The sequence below is a fragment of the Acromyrmex echinatior genome, chromosome 5 (assembly GCF_024713525.1).
Source record: "Acromyrmex echinatior isolate Ae372 chromosome 5, ASM2471352v2, whole genome shotgun sequence".
NCBI lineage: Eukaryota > Metazoa > Arthropoda > Insecta > Hymenoptera > Formicidae > Acromyrmex > Acromyrmex echinatior.
The window spans coordinates 13,762,478-13,788,598 of record NC_141856.1 but is presented as its reverse complement, the minus strand read 5'-3'; the positions used below and the strand labels follow the sequence as shown (position 1 = coordinate 13,788,598).

The 26,121-nt window shown below is 27.6% G+C and overlaps 2 protein-coding genes across 4 annotated transcripts; one reads left to right on the top strand and one right to left on the bottom strand.

The window, feature by feature from the left end:
• Positions 1–3,078: 3,078 nt before the first annotated feature.
• Positions 3,079–13,483, bottom strand: LOC105151307 (uncharacterized). Its single transcript, XM_011064954.2, has 10 exons — positions 13,192–13,483; positions 8,967–9,250; positions 8,458–8,665; positions 8,143–8,312; positions 7,853–8,039; positions 7,475–7,629; positions 7,025–7,208; positions 5,858–6,183; positions 5,058–5,253; positions 3,079–4,776 (listed from the first exon to the last, which is right to left on the bottom strand). The coding sequence occupies exons 2-10, from the start codon at positions 9,207–9,209 to the stop codon at positions 4,706–4,708; spliced, it is 1,740 nt and encodes a 579-aa protein (XP_011063256.1). The 5' UTR covers positions 9,210–9,250; positions 13,192–13,483; the 3' UTR covers positions 3,079–4,705.
• Positions 13,484–17,124: 3,641 nt separating this feature from the next.
• On the top strand, positions 17,125–25,350 carry LOC105151303 (uncharacterized). Of its 3 annotated transcripts, none has more exons than XM_011064946.2 (8): positions 17,125–17,356; positions 18,008–18,115; positions 19,420–19,629; positions 20,238–20,789; positions 21,624–21,693; positions 21,764–21,926; positions 24,788–25,012; positions 25,072–25,350. In XM_011064946.2, exons 1-8 carry the CDS (start codon positions 17,330–17,332, stop codon positions 25,115–25,117), a joined length of 1,401 nt encoding a protein of 466 aa, XP_011063248.1. In that variant the 5' UTR covers positions 17,125–17,329; the 3' UTR covers positions 25,118–25,350. The 3 variants fall into 3 exon arrangements, with proteins under 3 accessions (XP_011063248.1, XP_087262572.1, XP_011063249.1); XM_011064947.2 differs by having other exon boundaries at positions 17,126–17,356; positions 25,090–25,350; XM_087406446.1 differs by lacking the exon at positions 18,008–18,115.
• Positions 25,351–26,121: the final 771 nt, after the last annotated feature.

Below are 26,121 nucleotides of genomic sequence, written 5' to 3'. Positions count from 1 at the left end.
AATAATAATTTTACCGAATTTTACCAAATGAATGAATATCTGAATGAATTTAATTTTTCCAGGTAACATAAAAGATAATACATAAAAAAGAATTTCATTTTGCTGAAAATTATGTCATTTTTTAAATTAAAGAGGGAGAATTATATTGTTATCAATATCTTGTGAAGTAAGATAGAATTACTAAATAGAATCCGAAAAAATTTTCTAAGATTTTAGAAAGTAAGAAATAAATTATTTGAAATATTGTAAAAGACAGAAAGATTCATTAAAATATATTTTAAAGAAATTTTCTATACTTTTTAAATCCAATCGAAAATATAAGTAATATAATATAATATACATAAGAGCGATTATATATATAAAAAAATCTTGAAGAAAAAATCTGTTTTGTCATTAAAAAACAAATTTCAGCGGATCTATAATATAAATTTTAAAGTAGGACGAGAAATTTTTCCACGAACCGTCCTTTACCTCCGCTTTAGTCCGGCGATCAAATTTTATATTGTGATTTTGCATCGCGACGACGACGCCATACGCAAAATAAGATCGTTCATCGTCAGTAAAGGTTGACACAGTGCTCACATACAACGATATGAGAGAAAGGGAAAAAGAAAAGGAGTGAGAGAAATATAGGACAAAAAATGGTTTCCACGTTGCTCTACCACTCACGCTCTTCCCTATTTTTCATCATCCGACCTCGGTGATGCTCTCCCGACCGTTCTTTCATTTACGCGAAACAGGAGGCAAGAGCTGAAAGCTTTCTGAATTCGAACCTTCTCTCTCCAGGTTTCGTATATCCAGGTCTTTCTCTTCCTCTCCCTTACTCTCTATTTCCTTTCGTCAGTATCCTCACGTTTCCTCTCTCGCATTAATATACCGACGACTCAGGATTAAGCACGTCTACGGTTTATCTCCTTCTTGCCATACATATTAGGTCCCTCCACATATGCCTCGACCTGTGCAGGATAGAACGAAAAGCTCATTTACCGAGGAGCTTTATCCTATTTCCGCCACGCGTCAACTCTCGAATCCGAGAGGACGACAATGTTGACGAAATATGTATGGTACACACGATAAAAACACAGTGAAGGAATTATGTGCAAAAGTCATGCGACACTTGCACTTCTCGCGAAGATTCAACTTTTAAATGCGAAAAATTGAACTGATTTGAATCCATCAGTGCGACAGAAGATTCAAGAGCTATTGTATTATGTAGAAAAGAAATCTCAAAATGTCAGTCTGTACTTTGAACGAAAGAGATTTCAGAGAATCATACAAAAAGCATTGATAATCGGCAAAAATTCATGAAAATTTAGAAAATAGAAACTTCATTTTAGAAGAAGCGGAAGTGTCATGATACTCAAGAGAGTAAACGTGCAGATCGAATATATGCGAAACTAGGTCGTCCAGAATGTGTAATGAGACACGGAAGAATGAACGTATCCAAACCGAGTTTATTTGAAATATTCTTTTTATGTATCTCATTATTTCGACGATATTCGCTCAGACAATTGAAAACACTTGTCCTTGTTAGTTTATACGTTTATACGCTATGAAAAACTGTAATTAAATTTAGTGAGTCGCACTTTGCATCCTCAATTTATTTTTATTGTCACATATTATACTTTTATATTCATTATAGTCATTACATTGTTGTCTTACTATTATTCCTTTTTGCTATTTAAAATCTTAATGTTTTTAATCTATTTTATTTTAATTTATTTTGTTCATATTGATAACATTACACTAATTGAAATGCTGTGATAATTAAAGACTACAAAACTATAAATAAATACACACTACGAACATAAATGCGAAATAGAAATAGAAAGCTAAATAATTCTCAGATAGCAAAATTGTACGTGATTCTAGAAACTTCTCGTATAAAAGATACAAAATGAACAATGTTGCAACTTCGTGTCAAAGATCTCCATCATTTGCAGTGAACTACATTCAGTGCATTTGCAAAAAACGTTCGCGTTTGTATTTTTCTATTTTCATTTAACATTTTCTTTAAACAGCATTACTGTCTGTTTTAAAAACGACAGTAACCATTAATTATTACATCTGTGAGTTTCTTTCTGATCTACATTACTAACAATAAGAAAATTATATAAAATATAGTCGATAAACACGCTTTTACACGTATTTCACGAGCGAATATAGGACCATGTGAGTAAAAAAAAGATAGACTCATGAAATATAGTGAAATAAGGTAAGAAACGAGAACATCGATTTCGCATCAAAGTCCGAGCGTCCGTAGAAACTCCATTAAGTATCTACTTTATTCCTTGCATTTATGATACTTTTATCATATTCAGTTATGAATTATTGAAGTAGTGATACAACAGTAATATAATAATCAGATAAAAATAGTAAAATTTTTCTACATTATATTAATTCAGACTTTAAAAAAAGAAATTTTTTAAACTTCTATTTATATTTTATTTAAATCTACAACAATTACATAAAAGGAAAACAATACAAATTTTACAAATACTATGATGAACATATTGTTCCTTATTTATTTGTTAAAAATATTAGAATTTAAAAAACTGAGTATCTACTGTACAGTCAGTGATCAAAATTTCATATATCTAAGACCAGATTATGTGCAAAATATATTAGGTGTTGGAATTAATTCGTAGCGTTTTTTAATGAAAGAATGTTATTTATTTCACATGAGCATTAAAAAATACATTAATGAAAGTACTTCCCATCACTTGTAAAACGCTACGAATTAATTCCAACACCTAATATATATTATCGAAAGTTTATTAAAAAATCGCATTCAATACATATTAAATAATAATCAATTCTAAATTTATCAAAAAAATTTTGAAGATAATAATATAAACACGATTAAAATAAAGTAATACACAATTAGAATCATATCGAGAATGAGAATTGTCATTTGAATTAAAATAGTAATAAGGCTCAATAAATTAAAATCGAAAGAAAAAGGGCTATAAGCCTAAGATTAATCGTTATAAGTTAAAAATTGAAAACATTAATAAATAAAACTGTCATTTGGCTAAACTTTAATATGCCGGCAATAAACAAAACAAAAAACAAACGTTTCGATTCATGTCGGATCATTATTAATATTAACAAGAAGCAATGAAAATATTACAAAGAGAAGATACATAAAATTATAATTCGCTCTCGATCGCAATATTAAAGTTATCGATAATATCGCTCAGCATGCAATAGATATTAATCAGAGTGTTACTAACAGTGTATTCCTGTGGTAATTTGTATGTACTATAAACACCGTAATTATTTCTGTTAAAGAATATAAATATAATGTAAAAATATATTGAGAATAAGTAATAGTAATACAATGTAATGAGAAAAATAAAAAGCAAAGAATAAGAATAAGAATAAAATAGTAATATATAACAAAGAAAGTACACTGAAGAACATTAATAAGAAGTTGTGTGATGTACAAATTATATAATTAATTTAGTAGCAACTAAATTAAATGAGAATAAATACCTTATGAATGTGTGTCAATATAAAAATGTCGTCTAATCTTTCGAATATTACTAGGATAATTTTTGTTACAATTATTACTTACTGCTAACGATTTTCTATGAGAACTTGCTTCTTGTATGAGAATACATTCTGGTTCGACACTTAATTTTTTCTTCTAACAAAAATTTTAAGGAGTAACTACGAAGCTACGAATAATGTTCCGTTTATTTGAAATTACAACATTCATATACTTATAACGTACATATTAAATAAATATTACCTATGCATTATTTTCATAAACTTTAGTATAAGCGAAGATAGAGCTGACTTATTTTCATTAACTGACTTTACCTATTATAGAATAATAGTTAGATGCCGTATGACACTTTTAATATATCGCGAGAAAGCAATTAAGAAAAACAAAAATTTATAAAATTCTGTTTTAATCAAGAAATTAACATTATAAATACACATACCTACGTTCACGTAAACTTGTTATAGTTTGTGCAAGCATGCTTGATAAATTTACTTGAATGTATATGACTTATATATATAATATAATACAAATCAAGATATAATATTTACCAACAAATTAATATAACATATACACATCTGTGTGATAGATTTAATAAATAAATAAAAGATCTATACTACATGGAACAATTTTGCTGAAAGATAAAATAAAATCTAAAATTTTCCTAAATAGAAATTCTAAAAAATTATTCTAAAAATAATTTTTTGAAAATTTAAATTAGCTATTAGAATATCAAATTTTTTTGTGAACATTGCTCACATTATTTCAACATAACTATTTTAATGGTCCAATAAAATTATTTTTAAATCTGTAACTAGTAAAATTTTAAATCTTTCAGCAAAATCATTCTTTCTATGTATAATTATATATATTTCTATATAACTATATATATATATGTATGTATATATATATATGTATATATATATATATATATGTGCGTGTATATATATATATATATATATATATATATATATATATATATATATACATACACATATACATATTTATATCAAAGATTTACAGTTTTATTGAGCGAAGTATTGTATGCATAGATATACATTCCTGAAAAATCATCTTCCTCCTAAATTTGTTTATATACATACGTAAAACTTTCTAAATATTAATCTTGTATTAAAAATAATTTTTTAGTTAAAAATATTATATATCATTTTGATGACATCAAGACTTGTAACCTTACTTCATTTTTGACCTTAGAATTTTTCCGCTCGGATTCTTCGGAATATTGTCAACAAATGTTATTCCACCTAAAAGAAAAAGAAAACAACAAATATAATCGTTAAATTTTCCTAACGAAGTTACCCAGTTCTAGCTACCCAGTTCTTTTTTATCTTTAAGTTTTTATACCTAGTCCAATTGAATTACATAACGATTATTTTTTTCTTTAAGAACTTGCGGTATTTCTTCGGATATATTTGATGATAACTATTCTAAAGACTGCATGCAGCACTCTATTAATATGCTAATTAAACGCGTGGTAATTAGAAACTTCGCGATGTTGTAATAGTTGAAAGCAATTGAGTTATACCTCTCAGTTGTTTATATTCGGAAACCTTTCCTTTTATAAAGTTCTTAATGTCGTCTTCTGTGGGTTTTTTATTTTCTTTCACCACTATAAATGCTTTTGGTACCTCACCATACCTCTCATGTGGAATACCAATCACTGCTGCTTCCTCCACGTCAGGATGCATTCGCAGCAACGCTTCTAGTTCCGCTGGTGGTACCTTTGACCAAACGAAAATAACGTTTTAAATTAAAGCAGGCAAACACTTTAAACGCCGCCGAGAAATAAAGTACTGTCAAATCGTCGAAACTTTGTGAAGATATTTTACATTATTTATGTATTTATCAATAAACAACTGTTATTTATTAATAAATAAAATAGCAAATGCTTTAATAATAAATCAAAATGAATAGAGAAAGGATGAGTCAACAAGAATCAATGTGAATGTCTTTTTTGTAAAAAATTCCCAAAAATATCTTCATATTTTAGACCGTTATTGTAGTTTTCTTACTTAAATAATTCTTACAATAAAATAATATACGAATTATGAAATAATTTATAATCAATGAATAATTATTGTATCAGATTTATATAATATTAAAAAAAAGAGGATTTTTTTTTATTTATGTATAAATTATTTATAAAACCAATGCTTTTTAAAATTATTTGTACAATTAGAATTTACTTATCATATATCAATAAACGTTATATGTATATCTCTTCTTATTTAAATATAATCATCAAATTAATTATACTAATTGTATTGTAAGATACTTATTAAAATAAAAAGAGAAAAGCTTTTTTTTATCAAACCAAATCGTTACCTGAAATCCTTTGACTTTAATAAGTTCTTTTAGTCTGTCTGTAATATAAAAATCGAAATCTTCATCGTAATAAGCAATATCGCCCGTTTTTAACCACCCATCCTCGGTTAGCGTATTTTTTGTAGCATCTTCGTCATTCAGATATCCTTTCATAATATGTGGTCCTTTGATCCATAATTCGCCTGTTTGACCACTAGTACTGATATCCTTCTGTGTCGTTACATCCACCAAGCGTGCTTGACAACTCGCTATATTTTGTCCGATACTGGAATATTTCCTTCTATTTCCAATAAAGGATACTGGTGAAGTTTCTGTTAATCCATAACCTTGAAAAAAACATTACGAAACTTTAAATAAACTTAATACCAAAATAAATATTTTATTATATTTCATCATTATTTTTTCTTCTTTTTTATATTAGATATTTAAATTTAAATTCATATTTGTAACAACAAAACAAAAAATTTTATAATAAAGGAAAATTAAAATTAAAATAACTAGAGTCTTTAAAATGATTATAGAAGGATGTATATATGCTGTGAAATTCAATGAGAAAACAATTTGACACAAAAATTACAATCTGACACAAAAACAAGATTAATTGATCTTGCGTTATCGACATGTAGTTGCAGTTGTCAAACCATCTCTGAAGCTAAAAGCAATTTTGTTGAATAAAGATTATATATGTTTGTATAACTGTGTTGAATAAGTTACATATTTGCATTTAAATGAAATCTGTTTGCAAAAAAAATAAATAGATTTTGTCGTTTAATAATAATTAGTATTTTTTTCAAATATGATTGATTTGTCAAATTTTACGAACTCGAATGTGCATCAAACAAGAGTAAAGTTTAATACGATGCCATTCTCAATACAACGAACTTTATTCCAGAATCGATCATGCGCCGATTCGTTGGATCTCGTTAAAAATTGAATGTACATCGCTCGTTCGTTCGAACTCGCAAAACCCACAAATGCAAAACTCGTTCATCCTCCTCCTCTTCGACATTTCTACTTTCACCAGAAAAAAATATATATCTGAGTTCAAAGCTCGCACACGTCGAAACACGATCCCGGAAATTCGATCCGAAAAACTCGATAAACATTTCGTTCGTTCGCGAGTTGTGAATTTTGCTTCAACAACGGCTCGATTTTACAAACACCCACCTTGACGGAATTCGCAGATTTGTGAGTCGATGTTATATTTCTCGTAGAATCTATCGACGTCCGTTTCAGCGAGAGGCGCGGCGCCACTCATTATAAAATGCATATGATGGAAATGATGTTTCTTTACAAGAGGAGAAGCCGTAAGAAATAACACTATGGGTGGAACGCAAAACAGCGCGGTCACCTGTGAAGTGTCATATCGTCGCGAATTTAATGTTTTCATAATTTTTTGTTTACATATGCAAGAACAATTAAATTTTTCTATAATTGATGATATAAAAACATATAATCATAAAAAATATTTTTTTACTTTACATTAATTTAAATATATTCACACTCAGTCGAGCTTAATTTGTCATTCTAATATATAATAAATTTTTAATTAAAGAATATAGTAAAATATTTAAAGAAGAGATTTATTTTTGAGCATAGCAAGGTACAAACAATTACCTTGTTTTTTTCCAATACGTCAATGAATGTTTCCGGTACAAATTTTGGAATAGTGATTATTTTTGCGCCAAAACAAAGACGTGGAAATATTAAAGCATTCATTCCATAAATATGGAAAAATGGTAATACGGCAGGTATTACATCTTGGAATATACCTGTAAAAAAATAAGATATTTTTATATGTAGGTAATAAATATTCAATTATCGAGTGATTGTAGAAGATAAGAAATAATTTCAAATAAAAAATTTTGCAGAATATCCGATTTTACGAATTTACATATATAACCAACGTACAAATACATTAATTCAAAATTTACAAAATTTTGAAGTGCGCCAAGAAGGCTGAAATAATAGTTTGTTAAATAAAAGAAAAAGTACTTGTAGAATACTGAAAGGTTTCGATAGACTTTTGAACCATCATTATATTAGACACCAGATTACGATGGGTTAACATAACACCCTTTGGTAATCCAGTCGTACCACTTGAAAATGGCAAAATCGCTATGTCATCACAAGTTCTGTCCAAATTTACTGGTGGCAATGATTTACCTCGCGTTATGAGATCCTGAAAATTTTTGCATACTTATATTTATTTTTACTTAACCGTTTTCTTTTGTATCTTTAAATATTGTCGATTAATTCGCCCTAAAATCTATTTTGATACTAACAGAAAAAGGTATTGAACCCTCTGGCATAGAACCAGTCTTATCATCAATTACAATAAAAGGAGTTTTATGTGAAAGACATGCCCTTTTTGCAGCGAATGCTGTAGATGCAACTGAGGTGGAAGTAATAATTGCTTTTGCATTTGCTCTTAACAACTGAATCATCATTTCCTCTGAAAATTTTTCACGTCCATCAATATTACAATACATTTTGCCCACTTCCTTATCTTATTTTTATTTTATCATAAGTTAAATATTTAATCTATTTTATGTAAATCTCAAATAAAATAGCATACATAAATCTAAATTAAAGCTTACCTGCTGTATACATTGGATTTATAGTAGTAACAATAAATCCGCCTGACGAGATTCCAAGGCAACTTAAAACTGTGTCCGGAAAATTGGGTGCCACTAGTGCTACCACATCGCCTTTTTTGAGACCAATATTCTGCAAACTTCTACCAATATAACTTGTCGCATCCTTGGCTTGCGCAAATGTGTATTTCTTGCCATTTATACCACATTCCTGCACAAAGTATGTTATAAAACTGATACCGTATCACATTCTCCACACATTTACCGTACATTTACCGTTTAAAAATGACCTAACAGTTAATTACGCTTACATTTGGTTATATTTCCCATTTCAAGCATTCTTTCTTGATTTTTCCATATATACGCATAAATTCCCCCCATATTAAAATTTGTTAAATAATTCATATTGGTCTGTTTAAAGAAGATGACGCGATTAGTATTAGAAACGTTCTATGCACATGAATAGATTATCTATTGTATAAAATAAAAATTCAATAAATCAAAAAATTTACCAAAGCGATATGATTAGGATAATTCTCGCTATTATTCCAAACAAACTCGTGAATCAAGGTTTCCGGATAAGAAGCGTCATCTCTCAGAGACATAATAATCTTCTCGTTATTTGGTCCTGTCACAATTCTGGTTTGCTTCAAGGTCGATACACGCCTTAACATAGAGTTCAGAGGCCTTATTCCTGCGTCCAGTACTCGACTCAGCCTCTGAATACCACAAAATATGTGTGTTGCCATACTCATACACTACTAATTTATCGGTAATTAATTGTACAACTCGTAACCTGCAAGTATAGTAAATAAATTAATGGAAATGAAACCATAAAATAATGCTAAACTACAATAATTTTATATAACAAAAATAATTGTAGAAATGTTAATATTGACAAAATAATATTTTAAGTTTTATATACATTATCGAATATTTTTATTATACGTTTTAAATTAAATCACGCATAAATGCAAAAAAGATGATTTCTTTAATTTTTTTAAATGATTATAAGAAATAATATTTCTTTCAGAAAAAAATTTACTACAGAAATGCTACAGGCATATATAAGTTTTAAATAAAGTATATATATTTGTTAAAAAGATATTGACATTAAAATGTTAGATTTATTATAATGTAAAAATTTAGTATGAGAATAGAAAATACAAGCACTCGTTTCGCAAATAAAAATCTGCAATTGTGAAGTTACAATTGAATTATAAATGATTTGTGGGAAAAAATATAGCGTATATGTATATCTACTGTTACACAGTTGATAAATATTTTAAGCATTATATTCATTCTCCAACTTTAAAATTTATACTTACTCAGCGATTATCACGACAATCTTTCATGTACACACTGAATATTTTTATAACCAGTTATTTGATTCGATACAAGAATTACCAAAGTAAATAATCTTTATTTTCATATCGAATAATATAAACAATAAAAGTCAATACGTGGTTAAAATTTAAAACAGAAAATTTTTTCAAAGGCATACACCACAATGCAAGATTTTGATAGTTAGTATTTTATATTTCAATCGATTAACATATGTACGTTAATCATATTATGTAAAAACGTAATCGATATGCGTTTATTGAATTGTTAATCGATTAAAATATAAAATATTAGTTATCAAAATCTTATGTTGTGATGTATGCCTTTGAAAAAATTTTCTGTTTCGAATAAATACATTTCTTATCGAAATTAATAATTATATATATGTATATGTGCGTGCGCGCGCGCGCGCGTGTGTGTGTGTGTGTGTGTGTGTGTGTGTGTGTGTGTGTGTGTGTGTGTGTGTGTGTGTGTGTGTGTGCGTGTAAAATGCAATTAATCATTGAGGAAACATGAAGAATAAAAAATTATAAAAAATCACAATTAATTCTTCTAACATCGTTACGCAATAAAAATAAAAGGAAAAATATATAAATAAACTATAGTATTTATTCAATTCGAGAAATTAACTATTTATATACATTAAATTATTACTAGATATTATTACTAGAAATAATTTTCAGAAAATTTTTGTTTTAATAATATTTACATATTAATCCATTCAAAAATTAAATTAAAATACTTTCCTCTATTTGTTCTTCTTAAATAGAGAACTTTCATGAGTGCATTATTGATTAAAAGATTACAATAAATTTTACAATGCTAAAATGAAAACGCTAAAATTTTATGTTTAATAATTTTTTAGAAAAGTATGTAGCAAAGTTAGTAAAATAGATTGTTAAAAATATGTAAATGATGCTAATTACTCTTTACCTTCTAAATTGCTGCTTTCATTACTTTCTAAAAATTGAAATTATAATAGCTCTTATAATTATTTTAAAAAGATACTCAAACAATACTTTAAAATATTTTCAACTCATAGTAGATAAAAACTCACTTTATAATTATTTTTATATAAATACTTCACATATAATTACAATACGTTGATTTTATAAAGACATAACTTTATATGAAATATAATAAAGATAATATCCAATGACAAAAGTTGATGTGTGACATATGTATTACAGTTTCTATTTCAATAACTATAGAGCGTGTTTAAATTCCAACTCTAGTGCTCCTCGAGTGTTATGTCATTCTTGTTTAACTAGAGAGAGAATAACAATGAGAATAGAGTGATATCTGAGTAACACTCGGATGGGAATCTGAACATATTCTAAAATAACCGGAAATCCATAGTCTGTTCTTAATCTCAAGACTAGCTTAACACTCTCGAATCTTCAGCAACGTCACAACATAGATTACGCACATTTTCAAGTAAACTTTGTGAATTTACCGTTATTTTTACATTCTTTACTTTGTCGTTCTTAAAATTCTTCTTATATAATGGGTATTATTATCAGCGGCATGTCTAGCTCAATTGACATGAGTAAGCAGATTCGAATGTAAACATGTTTACTCATCTTAAGAATTGAAAAATAATTAAAGTTAACAGCATAGAATCAAAACATTAATTAATTGCATAATGTATAAGTTATTGAAAATTTAAAAACTGCTTTAGTTTCTTTTAATGCTGCCTTTTAACTTCTACATTATTGCTCCATCGACCGATATGTTTATTATTATTAATAAAAAATCCAATTTTTAAACATTTAAATAATAAAGAATTTTTTATCTGTGAAGATAAACTGTCTATAAAAATTATTCATGTAAATAATATAATTAACTGCAGTATTTATTAAATACTACTTATTATAATAATTACATCTCATAATAGCTATTCGTTTTATGCAGTATAATATAAATTATAATGTAAAAAATATTGTATAAAAAATTTATTGTATAAAATTTAAAAATATTATATATTTTATAATAAAAAAACAATTTTGTTTATAAAAACGTTTATTGCTTAGAATTTATTTAATATAGAATTTAACAAATATCAATAAAGATATTTCAATGTAGATAAAATTTTTAATATAAGACTATTCAAGTATTAGTTCGAGATATAATAACAGATATGATTATCTGCGTTTCAATATCAAGAAACTTTCAACATAGTTAAACTTGTTAGTTTCTATTTCATAACCAATAAATATTAATAGCTCTTAAGCAATATTATTATTGTATAATGAAAACAAATAGTATAAGAACAGGAGATTAAATGAATTTAAATGATTTTGCACTCACATGTATACGTAAACATATTAGGTGTTGGAATTAATTCGTAGCGTTTTTTAATGAAAGAATGTTATTTATTTCACATGAGCATTAAAAAATACATTAATGAAAGTACTTCCCATCACTTGTAAAACGCTACGAATTAATTCCAACACCTAATACATATATATATTAATATTTCATGTTTATATTGACAGCATGTAATTACGTTTTATAAAAAAAAACATTTTTTAATAAATAAATTAATGCTCATTTACTGTATATTGAATATATTGAAACTAAACTTATTGCCCCTTTATGTCTCGATAAAAATAATATGACATGTCAATAGAATACTATTAACATGATGTTATTAATTACCATACATTACGTTGTATTATATTTTGCATACTTCATTATAACATGCATGCAGATCGAAGTACACTCAGTACGAAGTCTAGATAATGTTTCTATTTTACTGATTACTATAAAAATTTACATAATATATTTTGCAGATTCATATTTGCATAACTATTCCACTAGTAATGCTTATTTGATAAAATTAAATTTATATTATTTTCTATCTCTTCGTCAGTTCAAGTATAAATCTATCGTTACACACAAACACTGCGTCATTACATATATGCTTGCGGAAAATAGTATCGTATTATTTGATAATTTAAATATACGTTTTACGTAGAATTTCTCATATGATTTTATAATTAGTGTTTAAAATTAATTTACTCAATATAAAAATTAATTAAACGGGTCTATTTCGTCTTTTGACACAATATTTTTGTCACGAAACATCATCTTTTTTTTTGGTATTCTACAATATATATACTATATACTATATTCTACAATATATACTACATACACGCACACGCACGCGCGCGCGCACACAAAAACACACACACAATAACACACACACAATAACACACACACAATAACACACACACAATAACACACACACAATAACACACACACACACACACACGCGCGCGTACCCTACATAAAATAATTTTTTACATCTTTAAAAATCATGATTAAGTTAGTTTATTTAAATTATTATTTAAATTAGTAGTTAGTTAGATTTAAATTGAATTATCTTACGTCTCTTGTTGTTTCTTTCTGAATACAGTAGGTTGTAGTCGATCTATTATTAGAAATGTTAAAACGCTATTTCATTGACGATGTATGTCATGATCTTTTAATAAGAAATGCAACGTTGCAATGTTGATACTCTGCAGCTGAAGATTTGCAATTTTCGCGCGCACATAATAGATATTTCATTCGCGCAAACTGAGCAACTGCCAGTTAGATCGCCGTCGATCGGTCGTGATTCACTGACGTTTACGTGGCCGATTTCACTAGTGGACTGTCGAGTTTTCTTCAGACGAAGAGATATCGTCTGTCTCCCCACCATCGACTTGTCATACTAAAAGAAAGTATGAGAGGCAAACGAGACAAGAAGGAAATGAAAATGACTAATACCGTTATGCTATTGCGAACATCATAATATGAAATTTATGATTATGAAAATATATCAATAGTTATCAGTCGTGCCAGTCATGTGCAGCAATATTCGATAACTGGAATTTCTAAATAAATTTTTTTGAAAAACAATTTTTATATTAGCTTTATTAGTCGGTACAATGTGATAATACAACAAAAAAATTTTTTAATTGTGTAAAAAAATATATTATAGAGCCAAACAATAGATGTAAATAGTAAGAAAGTTTATTGAGAAATGCAACTGTGAGAAAAATCTGATACCATTATTTTTGAGATATATAAAAGATTTATTAATATATAAAAAAATGATTATTTTAGAAATAAATTAAGATTTTGGAATAATTTTATATATTATATTATATATTTATATTTATTTTATATAATCAGACTATATAAATATATTTAATTTGAATTACATTTAATTCCTTTTTTTCAGAAATTCTGTTATTTGTATAAAAAAATTATAAAATATTTAATTTTACAAAAAGAGTATGTTAAAAAAGGATGATTTCTTGAATCAATTCTTCACTTTTAAGATAAAATTGGTTCCAGAAAAATGAAAATTAACAAAAATACATAAACTTGTAATAAATGGTAAATGCAATAAAGTTATTTGATGTCGTAAAACAAGGTCATATAATTTACTTGTAAGACTCTTACTCTTTAGATTAAAATGTATAAATAAACCTAAGTTACATCTATTTATAATTGTATAGATGTCAATTATACATATAAAACGTATTTTTACAATATGTAGTTAGTAAGAAATTTTCCAAGTCTATATAAAATTTTACACAGAATTTTATAATTTAAAATCTATTTCTTAAATAATTATATTATTTCTTATATATTATACGGTTTTTTTTAATTATTGTTTAACATTTTGCCAACATTATTCCTTCAGCTTAGTATAATAAGATATCTGATATGCATTAATATTTAACGATATACCTTTAACATTTTAGAAACTATCTGTTTAACATTCAGCAATAATTAATGAATTTATTAATAGTTTAATAGGTGTAAAATTTAATATATATTTCGAAATGCGTCTCTGGTATCAATCAATACAAATTTTTGATTGATACCAGAGACATGATCTTCTAAAATAGCGATAGACTTTGTGCTATACTATTTTATTTATTATTAACATGAAATAAATAATTTAATTTAATTACTAAGGCCCGGCTGCACCAACATTACTTTGATTTTAAGCGAGGCTTAAAACTCTTTTTGTCTATGTCTTTTTTTGGCTTTAAAACGAGACAGATAAAGTTTTAAGTCTCGCTAAAAGTCAAAGCGACATTGGTGCAACTGGGCCTAAAACAATTTAATACTAAACATATAATTTAGAATTATTATTACTTCAGTAATATAAAATCATATTTCAATTTATATTGCATGACTTTGCATAAAAATGATAATGAATACGAATATATTTAGTACAACCTATTTTAGGAAAACATTCAGACATCTCTAATAAAGAGCAATCAAAAAAATTAGCAAACATGTTTTATTTATAAAACTAAATACATAATGCTTACTTGTAATTAAACAATATAAATGTGACACTAGGATATGAGCAATAGCTTATAGTTGCTAAAACATAATATTTCAAATAACATCAAATAAAATAAAAACATACATGTTTTATTTAATTTTATTTGTCAAGCATATTAGATAATCGATGATATGAAATATTATATCCTATTGCCATCTAGCGTTATACCTAATATAACGAAAAGTACGTTGCATTTACCATAATGGATCAATAATATCTGATTCATACTAACACGTGCGATTTCTATATGTAAAAATATAAAACATTTTAAATTTCTTTTATCTTTAAATTTATGATATTATTCACATATGTCATTAATTATTTAACTTATGCGATTTGTATCCCAGACGGTACAGAATATTTATAATAAATATTTATAAATATTTCTATTAATTTTTTAAAATATTATACAAATATTTTATATATTTTTTAAAATATTAATTTTTTAAAATATACAAATATTTTATATATTTTTTAGATAAGCTTAATTCGATTAAAAAATTAAATACATATGTCATTAATTATTTAACTTATGCGATTTGTATCCCAGACGGTACAGAATATTTATAATAAATATTTATAAATATTTATTTCTATTAATTTTTTAAAATATTATACAAATATTTTATATATTTTTTAGATAAGCTTAATTCGATTAAAAAATTAAATGTTTTATATAATAGTAATAATAAATATAAGTAAATATTTCTAATATATATTTTATGAAAATTTTTAAAATATTTGCTAGGAACATCATCTGTTTCATAGGATGCAAACTAGCATCTGGCTGTACATACTAATAAAGAGAATGTTATTTTGTAATTGTAAGTTTTTCTCGCTAAAATAGGACTAATTTAGATTTATTTATATTATGTGCTATTTGAGATTGTCATATTTTTTGCTATTATATTCTATGTTGAAATACTATTTTATCTTGATATCATATATGTAAACTTTATAATACGTAGATTTAATTTTATCGATTTTGTCTTAGCCTAAGTTAATCATTATTGTATTTGCAACATTATTGTGTCCGATTGCTGTTTACAGTCGAACATAATAAGCTAAGAAATCAAAGACTCAAGAATTTAGTGTGTTCTTGTTTCTAACCCATCCAATATCAATTAAAGATCGACGCTTCTTTTGCGTTTTCGGAGATCTATCTGAGATCTACACAAAATACTCAACAAAGTGTCTTATACAATACTTTATTATTTATTCAAGAATATTTGCGACTTAAGTTGTGTTATCTTTTTCATTAGTTAAATAATTATATTAATTTATTACCATATAAGTATAAAGTGCACGATTTTTTTAAATAATATTGTAGATTTCACATTGCGCATAGTAATATGTTCTTCATAAAGCCGCTAGTTTCACAATTTCTGCGCGTTGATTGTTTCGAGCTTATCGAAACGGTAATGCGTCGGCGCATTTTCATCGACGCCGACGCCGACGCCGATGACGCTTGGCAGGACCGTCTCAGAAAGCCTTCCAATAATATGTATTGAAAAATGAAGATTTAATATAAAATATCTAACACGGTACCAAACATGTTTATATTAAATGCGATTAAAATTAATTATAAATTTAATAATAATAAAATAACACAATGAATTTTAAAAAATTATGTATTCATTTTATTCTTTTTGATCTTAATTATTATTTCGTCATTTTATATGTAAATAAGTTTTTAAATTTAAAAAGAAGAATATCACTTACAAAACTCTGCAAAGTGAGTTAATATGCTATGCAAATTATTTTACAGAGATTGTATGAACACATATTGTGGAAACAGTAATTAAAGAAAAAAATTGTAATACGCTACTTATAATGATTCAATTAAGGAAATATATACGAAAATATAACAATATGCGGATACGTGTCAGACGTGATTATTGTTTTTATTTATATTTTATTTATATAGCCATCTCCCTAGAACTACACATGCCGGCACTGCGAAATTCCTATATGTATATGCTTGAAACCTGCGCCCAAGGGTGACGGCCATGTCGACGTGGACCCTGCAGTGCTCCCCCGTTGCAACCTATGCACACCCTCGGTTGGCGACTATTCGTACAAAGAAACGACCATTTTTAGGGAACGGACAGGTTTCATCTCAAAGCAAGTAATCGTCGCGCCGGATTACTCTTGCACGCAGCATTTGGGCTATGAATGAAGACCCAACCTTTTCACCTCGAGGTAATCATTCTCTATATATTTAGTGATATATCTTGTCATATTCGTTCGATGTGTCCGGGGGATTCATAAAGCAAAACTGAAGTTACTTTATTGAAAAAGTTCAAGGGGTCATCATAGATAAGAAAACAACGACACGCTTTATCGTGCCGTGATTAAAAGTAATTAAAAAAATATTAATGTGCATGAACGAGTGACGACGTTTTTATCGATCGCATTACTTATGCATGTATACTTCAAGGAAGAGTATTCTTTGGTTGTATACATATATTGTTACGGAGTGTATAAGATGGATACATTCACTCGTGCGTCACTTTGACGTTTGCCATTTATTAGTCGATTATAATACGGCCTTAATTAAAATATCATGCATATGAATAAGGAAGCTCTCTATATGTCAAAAAACTTGTATTAATGCATTTTGTACTGTTGAAAGTATTAACTGTTGAAAGTATTAATTAAAGTATCTTACATAAATATAGAAAGTAAAGAGTTCTCTCTTCCGTTTGCCTTGATATGAAAAGTAATCGATATGCAACTTTTTAGCGGAAAACAATTACGAAGTTAAACTTTTTTACCTTTTTACATTACGAAAAATGCATACATGTTTGCACACGTGTTTATAACGATTAAGGAACGTTATATTGTCATTAGGTTTTGGCAGTGTTGCTTCTATCTGTGATTCCATGGCCGGGTCCCAGTGTCTTTAAAATATCATGCCCTCGCGATCGAGCGTCTGTAGTGAGGAGGATAGTTCACAAGGTAAAAGAAAGCATTATACATATAATCAGAATTATTAATTAAAACTATGTAGTAAATGGATTATATGTGAAAATATTCCTAAAAGTAAAACAGATTTGATAAAGAAATATGAAGATTATACCAAAAATAATAAGCAATCATTTTTAATTATTAATTACAATTTTTTTATATGTCACTCATTATTAAGATCAGTGCTGATCAATTAACTTGTGATATTACTGCGGTAATTTAGTAGAGTTTGTGTTTCAAGATCGAAAAATCATTTTAAAAGACTATTTATAAACATATTTTAAAAGACTATTTATACATAGGCTTTCTGTGTGAATTTATATATTACGGCCGGTATTCAAAACGCGCTTTTATCTCTAAAATTCTGTAATATGCATAACATATTGTAAATTATAATATGTTAGCGCGCTAACATCGTTGAAAGCGATTCACATAGAATCATATACGCATTTAAGATTAGTCCATTTAGACTGTTTAAGGCATTGGTTTTTATAGATTGTTGTATTCTTACATATACGCGGTATATAAAAATTTATATCGTAGAATTTTTTTGCTATTGAAAACCAAGTATATCATTAAGAGAATTTTGTTTCCTATATAATCACCATTCCTTCGTACATACTTTTTTCACTGTTTTGGAAGTTTATATATTACTTTGCGACAGAATTTCATTTTAGCTGTTCAAAGACAATGACGCATTGCTTTACTGATTGACTCCATCGAAGGCTACACACGCACGTGTCGATCTTATAACTGATCATAAATTTAAAAGAAATGGTAATTGGAATATGTACATATGGATATCATGATTATAAAAGGAGTGACGAGGAATCTTCCATTATGTTTAGTAAATTATACAGAATAGAACCATTTGTATTACAGCATAATCTTTTTTTTAAAAGATCGTTGGCGAGACCAACGTTACGAAACAACGGAAATAGTACAAAATGTCATTATCGATCAACTGAAACAGAATTCTATCACAAAAGAATATTTAAACTTCTAAAACTATACAAAAAATGTTTACAAAGAAGTATAAGATTTATGTAGAAAAGTCTGATTGATAGATTAAGATGATGTATGTACTTGGTTTTTTAATAACAAAAAATTCTAATTTATAAAAAATTGTGACTCATTACTTTCGATGACTTTCATATTTTTAGCAAAGAAAATGTATTTTTCAAAAAAATATATTTTAAAAATCTAATAATTTTTTTGACAACAATTTATTGAACTATAAAATTATAAAGAGATAAAAATCCGGGATAATCTTTTGAGCTTCATTAAAATTTCAGAGATGGATGCCAATACTGAAGAAGTATCAGGTAGAATTACCATTGGAATGCCCGTTCCACGAGAGTCGAGATATTTTTCGGCCACAGCAAAAGGCAAAGCATCAACACAGACCATCACAATGGACCTGCGGCCTTTGCGGCAAATCCTTTTACGCCGAGAAACATTTGGACGCCCACTTCGATAACAGACACAAGAGCAATGTTAATACGGTAAATGATACGTAAAAGATAAAAGTTCACATTGTCTCTCGGTCATTATAATCATAGTTGTCACTTTTCTACTGAAGATCTCACTATTTTGCAGCAGATCAATTATCAAAATTGTTTTAGGAAAAAACTATCAAAACTGTTCTATAATAATGCATCTCTTAAAAAAAAGTTATCAAGGCTTTAATTTTTTACAATATTTCACTTTTGAAATTTTGATAAGCAATGGATTTCCGACAAAATAGTGGGATTTTCGATAATATAATGTGACGACCGTGATTGTAATATATTTTAAAGATTAAATAATTTAGCCAAAAAATATATTATATAACATAAAAATTGTTGATAATTTAATTTTTTAAAAATATATGTATACTATACAGTATTATATATATTTTTTTAAAGATTCTATTTCTTCATTATATTTTTTATAAATTTTTTATTTCTTTCTAATTATACTATATAATCTTTATCTTGACAAAATTTTCATCAATTTAAAAATTATCTTTGCTCTTTAATAATTACTACACGATTACGAATTATCAACGAAGCCAAAGCTTTTTATCAGTTTCTCAAAAAAATATAGGATCTAAACTTGCTCTTTCCTTCAGGCAGAAGATGCGGTATGCCTAGCGGATTACTGTGACATTATGCGTTGCGAGGTGCTGGGCAACCGCGACTTCGAGAACTCGGTGGACGACGATGGTGGTCATCTAAACACCGACATCCAGGTATGGCGCGAAAATACCGAGCAACAAAAGCAACAGCAACAGCGGCGCAGCACTTCTATCGTGCCCTGCGGATCGCGTGGCCTCGCCAGGATGTATCCTACAGATAAGTCCTGCGTCATTGCTGGCGGTGGAGCGGTGACGAATCTGCAGCGTTACTGCCGTCGTGACGACCACCATGACGATAGTGATATGCACAATCATAGATTAGCGAGATCATCTTATCACAATGAGATCGCCGAAACGGATAATAAAAATGATTGCGAAGAGGATGAGGACGAAGAAGATGAAGAGGACATGGAAGATGAGGAGAATCTGGTAGAAGCGGCGCTACCTGCCGTCGACAAAAAACAGAGACGGAGAGGACTGCATTTGAGAAAACTAAAATCCAATTGTAAGCCAGAAGAGTTGCAGAAATTGAAGACCCAATGTGAAGTGAGTTTCTGCGAAATGACGTAAAGTTACTACATGACCACTATAATTTTATCTGAGAGAAAAGATTTTGTATTTATGACTACAATTGCATGATAAAATAATTATTTTTCGCTTATTTATATTGAATGTTTTTAGGTCAATTTTCTCTTACTATTATTTAAAATAATCTCTTACTATTAATTAATAGCTCTATTTTTACATTTATTACTGTTATGTTAGTAATAATAATAATTTATAGTTCTATATACCAAAAAATTCTTAAAGCTATAAATATAATTGTTATTACTAATATTATAGTAGTTATATAACTATATATAATAATAATAACTCTATAAAAATAATTATAAGAACTCTTAGCCATAATTATTTTATCATATATTATTATAGAAACTTTTCTCTCCGTATAATGCTTCTTTGACATATCTCCAAAATATTTATATCAGAATACATATTATTTTATTAAAAATAGAAAAATTCTGATGAAAGTTCGCGCATTGTCTCTCCCGATTATTGTAATATGTAATATATATTTTAAATAACATTACTTTAAAATCCGAAGCGCCACTACGATCTGAGTATTGAGATGTTGAACTAATATATATATTTTCAAACAACATATGTTATTTAACATAAACGGTTGTTTCCTATCTTATTATATATATTTTAAAGATCAGATATTCCAATTAAGATCGAGTAGCCGCGATTTGTATAATGCGCGATCTTTGATCTTTTTAATATTATATGAGACAGGCACGCAAAGCGCGTTTTTACATACACTTATCTGTGAATATCAATAATATGTAATAATCGCGTTTATCACGCGATCGTCAACAGATACTCGTACGCGATTGTATTGCCGGATTACTCGCTAATCTTTCTGTACGAGATTTTCAAGAAATCGAAGGTACGCAACTTGATTATACATTTAATGCGACCGTTAAAGTTCTCTTATCAATTATGTATGTTATCGATAGGGGAGCTAAATCGAGCGATCTGCTGGTATCTCAGCTGTGATAGATATTGGGAGGACACAAAAAGACCGCAGCGTCACACACCCTGGTACCTGCTGACTGTCTTCATGCTGCTCCTATTTTCGTCGATTTACGCATGTTACTACATAATCTGGGTTTGCTTTAAGTACGATAAATTTTTTAAAAATTCATAATTTTTATAAAATGTTAATCAATTATACATTATTTCTAATAAGAAAATTATCTTACACCATCAAAGAAACTTTGATGTTAATATTTTTTTTAGAACATTACAGATAATGTAATTTTTTACAAAAATATTTACGTCAAAGTTTCTTTAATAATGTAAGATGATTTTCTTTTTTTGGTCTGTGTTGAATAAAAAAATGAAAATAAAAGTTCAATGATTGTGAATTATCAGGCTATTTGCAAAATAACATCCAGTGCGACTTTATATCAAATATAATAATTTATTAATATTAATACATACGTTTCGACTTTTAACTTGATCATCTTCAGTGATTTTATTCTAATTCATTCTATTAATTACCTAATGATTTACATCCGAAGTCTTTCTTAAATATCTATTATATATATAGATAAGATAATTGATTCCTTCGGATTTATTTTATTATATATATATATATATATAATAAAATAAATCTGAGAGAATCAATTATCTTCAAACATATACATTGCTCAATATCCTTATTTTAATATCTTGTCAAATAATCTCTTGGAATTCTTTCAAACTGTCCAATTCAAGGATGTATAGCTCCTCAACATTATATCAGACAATACATAAAACATAACGTGTTAATTATGTCTCTATAAATACTGTCATAACATATTGATTAATATTAGAAATTACATTATATAGTATAATAAATATTCATAGGTTACCTCAATCCTTGATTTGGACAGGTATGTAAATGACATATTATTGGCTGCTCTTTTCGACAAGATAGATCACATATTGGAAGTTTTTAACTCCTTAGATAAAAGCATCTAAAGTTTACAATTGAAATAGAAAATACTAATCAATTAAACTTTTTGAATATAAAATTAATTAGAGAGGAACATTCAATTAAATTTGATCTATTCCATAAAGCCACATTTTTGGGCAGATATCTTAATTATAATTTACAATACCCGATTGATTTATATATACAGGGTGCTTGGAAAATAATGATAAATCTTTTGCATAGGAGCAGAATGGATTAAACTGAAAAGAAAAGTCCTCTACCATTTTGCGATTTTCATAACAGTTAACAAGATATTAATTGCTAAAAATTGCTGAAAATTGGTCTTCAATAATTTTTTACTCAAATACTTATCAATTTTACAGAAAAACTGCAAGAGAAAAATTGTTTATTTTTTTTTCATAGAACTCTACAAATTTTTTCAGAATCTATCAGTTGTCGAGATTGCGATGCTACGTATGTCGGTAAGATGAAAAGGCAACTTAAAACTAGAATTCAAGATCATTTAAAAGATATTAATAAGAGAAGTGAATGTCTGTCGGTAATGATCATAGACTTACTAAAAAACATGAATTTAAAACGTAAAAATCTTAGATAATGAATTATCATATATGAAGAGAGAGAGAGAGAGAGAGAGAGAGAGAGAGAGAGAGAGAAAGCAATATCTGAAATATTATATATAAAAAAAGACGGATTAAATATTAAGTGCGCAACTAAGTTCTCGCTGTTATTTTGATGGAGATATTTCCTGGATAAGATTATTCGCAACTTATCTGGAAGTGAACAAATTGAGCATTAATTTTATCGTTATTATGACTTGATAACAAAAGACAAGCTATTAGAATACAACGCTAAATTGTTAAAGCTGATCAAATCAAGGATTGGAGTAACCTATTAATATTTATTAATATATAATGTAATTTCTAATATTAATCAACACGTTATGACAGTATTTATAAAGATGTAATCAGCACATTAATATTTCCATTTGATACAATAATTGGGGAGCCATACATCCTTGAATTGGACAGTTTGAAAGAATTCCAAAAGACTGTTTGATATCAAAATAAAGATATTGAGCAATGTATACACTTGAAGATAATTTATTCCCTCAGATTTATTTTATCATTAGTTTTTTATCATTTATTTAAGAAAGACTTCGGAAATAATTAATAAAATGGATTAGAATAAGATCTGAAAATGACCAAGTTAAAAAGGTCTAAACATAAGTATTAATATTAATAAATTATTGTTATATTTGATATAAAGTTTCGCAAATAACATCCAGCGCGGCTCGAATAGACTGATAATTCACAATTACTGAATTAATATTCTTTAGAGCCTTATTAGTATTATAGTTGAAAATAAAAGTAATTAAGAATTATCGTACGACATATATAATTATTTATATATTCAACATAAATACTTCTTTGAAACAGTCCTATATTCATTGTCAGAGAAAATTGTGGTAACAACTATAAAGGCTGTATAAATTTTTATGTAGAATTAGTGCACATAATTGAATAAACCATTTTATAATATCTACAAAATAGTTTATTTAACTATGAGTATTAATTTTACATATAATACTATATATAATTATCACTTTGGTTATATCCACTATGTCTTTTTCTCTCTGAATGTACGTATTATTTTACGTAAGATAATTTACTTTTTTTATCCACATTTTTGTTTAATAATAATTGTAAAGCTTTTAAAAGTATATTTTATAAAGGAATGTTTCAGAAATGTAATAAATCATGAAAAGAAAGTTAACTTTCTTTTGCTATTAAAATTTCTAAATAGTATAAAACAAAAGATAATAATGCTTTTGGGGCTTTCATGAGTATTTCCTTCAAAAATATCAGAATATTTGTTTGTTATCATCCATTGCTAATGGTGTATCTTTATCCATTGCTAATGACATTAGAAAAAAATAAAAAATAAAATGTTAACTGTTGACTATATTAGGATCTACGCATGTTTTACGTCACTCGTGACATAAATGAAAAATTTAATTCTTTTCTATTTTTGTTGGATGTAGTACCGCAGACGAAGATAGATTGGACGGTGGAAGCGATTACAACGGAAGTACGGATCGCTCAAGTACTTCTCCGTTGCACGATCCGAGTATTCATAACGAGGGCAGATTGGACAGGCGAAAGGGCGATCATGGGGATGAGAATCTGCCCTTATCGAGCGAGGACATGCCTGATCACTATATCTACGTCTCGTACCCGCCCGAGCTAAAGCGGCGACTTCTGGAGAGGTATATCGACTCGCGCGAAAGTGTAGCCATGAAATATATCCTACGTTAATTATATACAGTGATCCTCCTGCTTACAGCTGCTACAATAGGACCACACGTCTGTAAATTAAGAAGGAAGTGCATACACGACGAAATTAAAATTTTATTCGGGATCTGCACAAGGAAAGGTATTCGAGGCTGAACTCCTCACTCTCATTTTTCTCGTTATCCTCGTGTTTTGTATACCGAATGTGAATAAATGCATCATGGACACGACATCAACTGCTCGTTCCATTTCTCTTTATTATCTTATCTTCTGAAAATGCTGAATCATCGTACGAAAATAAACTAAGATATAGGTATGTGTCCAATATATATAATTATGATAATTATAATTTGTATTAGATTGACGAGAAAAATTCAATTAAGAGAAATAATGCTATTTTTTATGACAAAGCGGATCTTGGTGCTTAATTTTAGTGTGAGTTTATATAAATATCCAATTTTGCAAATCGCGCGCCGAAATATTTTTCAGTTTTGAAATGCAATTATGAACAAAACTACAGTAAAAATATCATGTTGACAAATAATTTAACAATAATATTTTTTATGGTTCTTTTTATAAAAATATCAATAATTTAATATTTGTAAGAAAACTGCGAATAATTTATCGCGAAAATTAATATTATTCAAGAGAACGAGATTCGAATCTCTATATTATGATAATGATTCGGATTTCTATATTATGATAATTGGACTTTCATTCCTTGATTGTGATAATTAAACATTTTTTTCGATATAATTTGGCAGATTTTATTATATTTTATTATATTTTATTATATTTTTATGTCGAAAATAGAGCTGATTAAAATAATATGAATGAGAATATATACAAATTATATTGTGGTGAATTATACAGGGTTGGCCATGTTCGACGGAAAGATGTTTTTTTTTTCAATCATGGGAAATGTCGTTACTCGATCTAACAAAAGTTCAGTCAAGTTCTCTGTCAAAAGTTACAGTGTTGCCAGATCTTTCCGTCGAATATGGCCAACCCTGTATATATATATATATATATATATATATATATATATATATATGTATATATATATATATATATATATATATAT

Excerpts from the sequence above, each read along its gene's own strand:
- LOC105151307 (XM_011064954.2), bottom strand. The coding sequence starts at position 9,209 with ATGAGTATGGCAACACACATATTTTGTGGTATTCAGAGGCTGAGTCGA. Across the intron at positions 8,313-8,457 it reads AAATCCAATGTATACAGCAG|AGGAAATGATGATTCAGTTG; the intron begins GTAAGCTTTAAT and ends AAAAATTTTCAG. Across the intron at positions 5,254-5,857 it reads TTAAAGTCAAAGGATTTCAG|GTACCACCAGCGGAACTAGA; the intron begins GTAACGATTTGG and ends GTTTGGTCAAAG.
- LOC105151303 (XM_011064946.2), top strand. The coding sequence starts at position 17,330 with ATGAAGACCCAACCTTTTCACCTCGAG. Across the intron at positions 17,357-18,007 it reads CCCAACCTTTTCACCTCGAG|GTTTTGGCAGTGTTGCTTCT; the intron begins GTAATCATTCTC and ends TATTGTCATTAG. Across the intron at positions 20,790-21,623 it reads AATTGAAGACCCAATGTGAA|ATACTCGTACGCGATTGTAT; the intron begins GTGAGTTTCTGC and ends GATCGTCAACAG.